Here is a 5,898-nt window from a genome sequence, read left to right as displayed (position 1 = left end):
AGAAATAGATAACTAGGCGTGGCTTAAAGGGCTCTAGAATGTCCCCAAGCTATTTCTTAAGAAGTATTTCAAACACCAGGGGTATGGTCTTTTACTACAAATCCTTATTCATTTTGTTGACAACTTTTTAATCAGTATCTTATTTCATCCCAGTACGGCACATTATTTGGAGCGCAGGCATCTTCTTCAGACATGCCGGAGTGTTGCACTAAACGAATGAGCTCCCAGTGAAACGACATCTAGTGTTCAATGACAGTACTGCAGGCTTCCACACGGACTACCAGAACTGGGCGGAAGAAAGTCATTATTACAAAAATTCTATTTGTGTTCTATCTCTTTTAAAATCATTTTTGTGAATGAACAAATCCCAGCCTTAGAGAGCTATCATAAGTGCCATATTTACACAATTACCCTTATTCAAGGCTTTGTGACGCAATAAATGATGAAACCGACTGAGCTGGCACAGATCCACCAGTCACTTCCCTAGACGGTTATTGCAGGATTCCAGCAAAAGCATCGTGTTTATTACAGTAAGTTCCTAAAAGTTAGTAAAGGTCATTGCCATAGAGTAGTACAACTCTAAACCCAACTGATCGGAACTCTAAAAGCAGGTCTCATTCTGTCCATGTAAATAAGGCACTGTATTACCTCCCCGCTGGACTTGGGGAGCAGCAGTTTAAAATGACCAGCCTATTTACCTAAACCCATAGGCTTTTAACATTAAGAGCTCTTTGGAAAAGAACACCATTCACATAGAAAAACACTATCGGAGCTTGCAATTGGAAAACACGGAGGTACCTACATGCTGTGGCAATGGGTAAACACCAGAGGGAAGCAAACAATACAAAACGTCCTTTGGTCGAATCGAAGAATACATTGCTGTGCATGGTGAAGGGTGATGAGTGGCAGTTTAAGAGCACATGGAGGAAATATAAAGCAGGTATAATGAAGATGTACAGTTTAGTATATCCTAGATAGCTGACCATGTTGGCAGTAAAGTGCCCAGGCAGGCAGCAACTGCAAGGTGAAGGTTAACATTATTCCACCTCTCAGAGTGAGGTACTAAGTGAAGTTTTCATTGAGTTTTCACTTGGGTGCCTCATTTTCTTCTAGCTTCTATATGGTCTCACTCCTTTGCAGAGATGGGTTTAGGTATTATTACTGAAATAATGAGGGCTAAAAGAGAACAGCTCTCTTGGTTTCATTCGGATCTCTGTGTGAAAGTGTTTTGGTAAAAAAAAAAATCGTTTTTGGATTAAGAAAGAGCTTCAGTTCAGAATCCAAGCCTTCCCTCTGCTGCCCCACAGAGACGCTGAGAGACAAAGGAATTGGCAGATTAGCAACAACCTCTCCTGCCAATGCTTTTCAATTAGCTTCTCAGCCCATAGATCAGATACCCCAGGAGAACGGGGGGGAGAGGGGGGACGAAAAGTATCTTGAGTGTGTGGGAGTTACGGGGGTCTGTGTGGAGAGGGGAGAAAGGTGACTGATTGACAGGCATCCTGCTCCCCAGAAAGATGCACTGAGAATCTCTTTGAGAGGGGAAACTACGGACTCTTAGAGAACTCGGGTCTTTGTTGGGAGGGGGGGTGGGGGGGGGGTGGTGGTGGTGGTGGTATATGAACACTGCAGTTGTTCCAGCTGCTTTCAACTATGCTCTTTTTCTTTTCGCCCTGAAGGAGCTGTCTTTGCCAAATACTTTCCAAAATCCCCCACCTGCTAACCTGGCACTCGTTTAAGAACAAGCTGGACTGAGTGAAACCTCCCTAAAGGTATTGGCTTTCAGACTACAGGAGGCTGGGGGCTGTGCCAGGCATGAGAATGACTCAGGTGAGACGTACACAGGTCCACGCAATAATCATGTAAACCTGCCAGTTTGAAAATGTTGCAATGCACACACACACACACACACACACACTGACATACATACACATGCATGCACGCATTCGCACACACACACACACTGATACATATACATGCATGCTTGCACACGCACGCACGCACGCGCACACACACACACACACACACTGACACACATACATGCATGCTCGCACACACACGCACGCACACACACTTTTGCTGTGTCCCTGTTTGCTGTTTGTCCACATTTTGTAAATGGTTGAGCAAGTTTGTATACAACAACAAACGAAACCACCAAACTAACTGGGTTCAGATGTGAATTTAGTCTCTTATCTGTTGAAACAGGGATCGCATTTTGTATAACTCTCATAAATGAGCTGTCCTCACAGCTTAAACAAAATGATTATTCTTGGAAACCGTCAAGTGGGCAGGATGGCGCAGAGAAATAAACTGAAAACAGGGACCTAATGGGGAGGATCAGGCAGTGAGAAATGGATGCAGTGGGTGGGGGGTCTCGGGGGGTTGGAGGAGAAAAACTCTCAGCCGGACCCCCATCAATGCAGCGTTATGTGTTTGATCCCTGCTCTCAGAATGAGTGTCTCATGCGCAGCCTGGGTCCTGTGCTGCCGCAAGCTAAGTGGAGTCAGCAGGGCTGAGCACAGGGTGACCAGGAGGAACACATGTTGTGTGTTTGTGAGTCTGCGGGTGGGGGCACGCTACACTAATCCGAAGCAGACCGCAGTAAACAGGATGTTAGCTGGAAACAGAACATAAAGGGACAACGGACTCCCTCACGGACCGACTGCTCTCCTGACTGAGGGGGGGACTCAGCAGGATTTATTCCAGCCTCGTCCCGTCCAGCCTCCAGATAAACCTCAACTGCGGATGATTTCATCAATAATCCACCCCTGGATTTTATTAGCGCAATTCCACAGGATTGCATCAACCACCTAAGTGTTTTTTTTTTTTTTTAAAGTAAACAATGTTATTTTTCTCATTGTTTTTGTAGCCTCTAAGGACAGCAGTTACTGGAGTAAAATACACACAAGCAGATGCTAGACCCAGGGTAACACTGGAACTGTTTATTGAACTATTTTTTTAGACATATTATAAAGACAGGAGACTGCAAAAGGCTGAATTGTGCATGTACATCTCTCTCACGTTTACTCAATAAATATTCTCTTAAATAAGAAAGTGGTTTCTTTTCAGCTGGAAGATTTATTTTTTAAATTCATTTTATTTTTATGTTTTTATCCTGAAGTTACCTGAAGTGGAGCTTGAGTCCAGAAATGGAAATAAATACTTTGTTTCTGTCTTTTGAAAACTATTTACACAATATTGTACATAAAGATCTCTATCTAACAAATACACCAGCATCTCTGCCTTTAGTGAGAAATCAAATCATAGAACATTGAAAAGCATATGAAGAGAGAGAGAGAGCAGCACTTAGAGTATCTCCTAACAATGACAGGGAAGCAGAGGAAAGGTTCTAGAACCTTGTCTAGGGTCGCAAAGCTATTCACTCCAAGAAATAACCAACTTGTGTATTTAATAGCCTTATAAGCAGTCTTCAGTTGTTTGTTATTCGTTTGAAGATTTGTAAATGTGTGTGTTTTGTTGTTTTTTTTTTTTTGTTCAGGTGATTTGGAGAGGTTTGTTTTGAGAATCTGACTCCTCCAAAGTGTTGAAGCGAAGGTGCTGCTGAGTGGAGGTGATGTCATTCTTGTATCGTAGTGTTAAAGAAAAAAGCCCCATCACTTCAACAGACTGCTGAACATTGAAGACAATGTTCGCGCAAGGAGTAGAACCAGACAAACCTCGAGACAGAGAGAGACTTGGAATAGAAGTAGCAGATACTGCTTCCTAAAGTTAGAGAGAGCTGCGGCAGTGCTGCTTAAAATAAATGAACTTGTGTCCAAGAGACTTGACAAAAGGTGGCCCAGAACAACTTAAACAACAAAATAAATAATGTTCACAACCTAAGAGGAAGCTCAAAGTTTCTTGTTCTCCTGTAATTCTGCAATGTTCTTGCTGTGATGTTCCAGGCCAGGCAGGCAGCTTATTACAATGGCAGGACCAGGGCTGCCCAGTAGGAGAGGGACTGGACTTGGAGGAACAATGTGCTTTCTACCCACTAGGCAAGTTAACACCCGGGTATGAAGGGACTGCTATGAAGGCACCATGCTGTGGTGTTCCTTAAAGTTTCTAGAGCTATTACCAGAAGATGATGATGTAGACTCTCATCTTTTTAATGGAAACATATATTCTGCTCAGTACAGAGCTGGCTGTGGATTGTGTCTGGTGGTTCACCTGCTATCGGACCTCGCTGACAGTGTTTGGGGGTGGGGGGGTGGGGTTCTGCTCTGCACACTGAAGAACATCATGCTCTGAAAAACATAATTCCTTAGATCTGTGTGTTCCTAGTAGCATTCAGTCTGTGAAGCACTGGGGAGGTGGCAGGAATGCAGGCAAACCGTATCAATAGTGCGGACTGGATGGAAAATACATTGCTTAGGATGAATGCTTGTTTGTTTTTTTTCCTGTCCAGGTCACAAAGCTCAATAGCGATCCCCGGCGGAGGCGTGCAGAAGCTGCTGCGAGCGCCTCAGTCCCTGTTTCTGCCTGTCGCTAAATAACAGGATCATTGATCCCAAGAATCCGTTTTTCAAACATGCTGCTCCCAGGGTCCCCAGCGATGGATAGGAATGGAGCATGGCCGAGGCCTCCTAGTGGCAGCCGCAGGCTCTCACGACCATGTTGCGGTACTTCTTCAGGATGACGTTGGAGCTGTCGTCAAAGTAGAGCACCGAGATGGCATGGAGCTGCGTTGGCGCGCAGCAGGGCTTGGGCACTGTCTCTGGGTTAATGAAGTGAACCTGAGGAATGAGACAAAAAAGAAGAGCACAGCTCTTGGATAGATGAGGGAGGTAAACTGAACAGAATACACACGCTGTCACGTATTTACACACACAAAGACTCGCCGCAGCTGGTGAAGAAGGGTCCGTGCTTACCAGTGTCTGCACTATGGCGTGGTTGGTAGCGTTCATGTAGGAGTTGAGGGGAAAGGCGCACTCACCCTCACAGTAGTAGGCAGCGTATCCTTCTGGTGCTATAATCCAGTCCTGAAGAGGAGACAAGGTGATGCTCAGTGAAGAGCAGAAGCACACTGCAGGGACTAAACTGCCATGAGACCACTATCCTCCCCACTGTAAACTCCAGCCACAATCAGATCAGGGACTCATTATCCACTTGGAGGAGATGCACGACTATGCATTAGTAATTATACAATAGTAGCATGACAGATTTGAAATCAGCATGAGAGATTTGAAATCAGCATGACAGATTTGGAATTACCTGCCATCCTAGATCTTTGAAGCTGACGTAGAGCTCGTGTTTCTTGCAGGCTTGCCGCTGGTCTGCACTGCTGTTATCTAGGGGGACAATGAAACAAACAGAGTCAGAACCTGTCTGAGGTACGGGCATCTCCAGCAGAAGGGACTTTGGATTGGTTCCATCCTGTTGGACTAGACCAAGCTTCAGCTTTAAGTTGGGAGTACAGTGAAAGTTGCAGCCTCAGAGCTGCACATGGCTATGCAATTCTAGTTCCGGCTTGTTCGAGTGCCTTTTGTTTTGTAACCTGCCGCAACTTGCTGCAGAGAAGAGTGCTGCCTTGCTGAGAAATATTTGGCTTTTACTGTATTGCATGAAATCCATAAATAACTGGCAATCCATTAAATCTGTATATACTAGCCTCGATGTAGTGCAGTGCCGAGGTGTGAGTTTAAATTTAAATACATGTTGTTATTATGTATTAATTTGCTTCTAGAGACAATGCTGTGAGTAGTGCTGTCTGCACTGCCTGCTGTGATGGCTTAGCTCATTACCTGCAATGTTGGAGACCCGCAGTGCCTCCTGCCCCTTGTTCCCCTTGGAGCGGTTCTGGTTGCGGTGTTTTCCGTTTGCTGAGCGGATGCTGCGAATGTGGATCTCAGTGGCTTTGAAGAAGGCCACCATGAAGGGCTGCTTGTTCTGGGGGCC

At 45.1% G+C, this 5,898-nt stretch overlaps 1 protein-coding gene across 1 annotated transcript; it reads right to left on the bottom strand.

Annotated features, from left to right (window-relative positions):
* Positions 1–2,927: 2,927 nt before the first annotated feature.
* Positions 2,928–5,892, bottom strand: LOC121307845 (bone morphogenetic protein 7-like). Its single transcript, XM_041240139.1, has 4 exons — positions 5,745–5,892; positions 5,215–5,291; positions 4,872–4,982; positions 2,928–4,736 (listed from the first exon to the last, which is right to left on the bottom strand). Exons 1-4 carry the CDS (start codon positions 5,872–5,874, stop codon positions 4,587–4,589), a joined length of 468 nt encoding a protein of 155 aa, XP_041096073.1. The 5' UTR covers positions 5,875–5,892; the 3' UTR covers positions 2,928–4,586.
* Positions 5,893–5,898: the final 6 nt, after the last annotated feature.

This window comes from Polyodon spathula, chromosome 59 (assembly GCF_017654505.1).
Source record: "Polyodon spathula isolate WHYD16114869_AA chromosome 59, ASM1765450v1, whole genome shotgun sequence".
Lineage (NCBI taxonomy): Eukaryota > Metazoa > Chordata > Actinopteri > Acipenseriformes > Polyodontidae > Polyodon > Polyodon spathula.
This window is presented reverse-complemented; position numbering and strand designations above follow the sequence as displayed.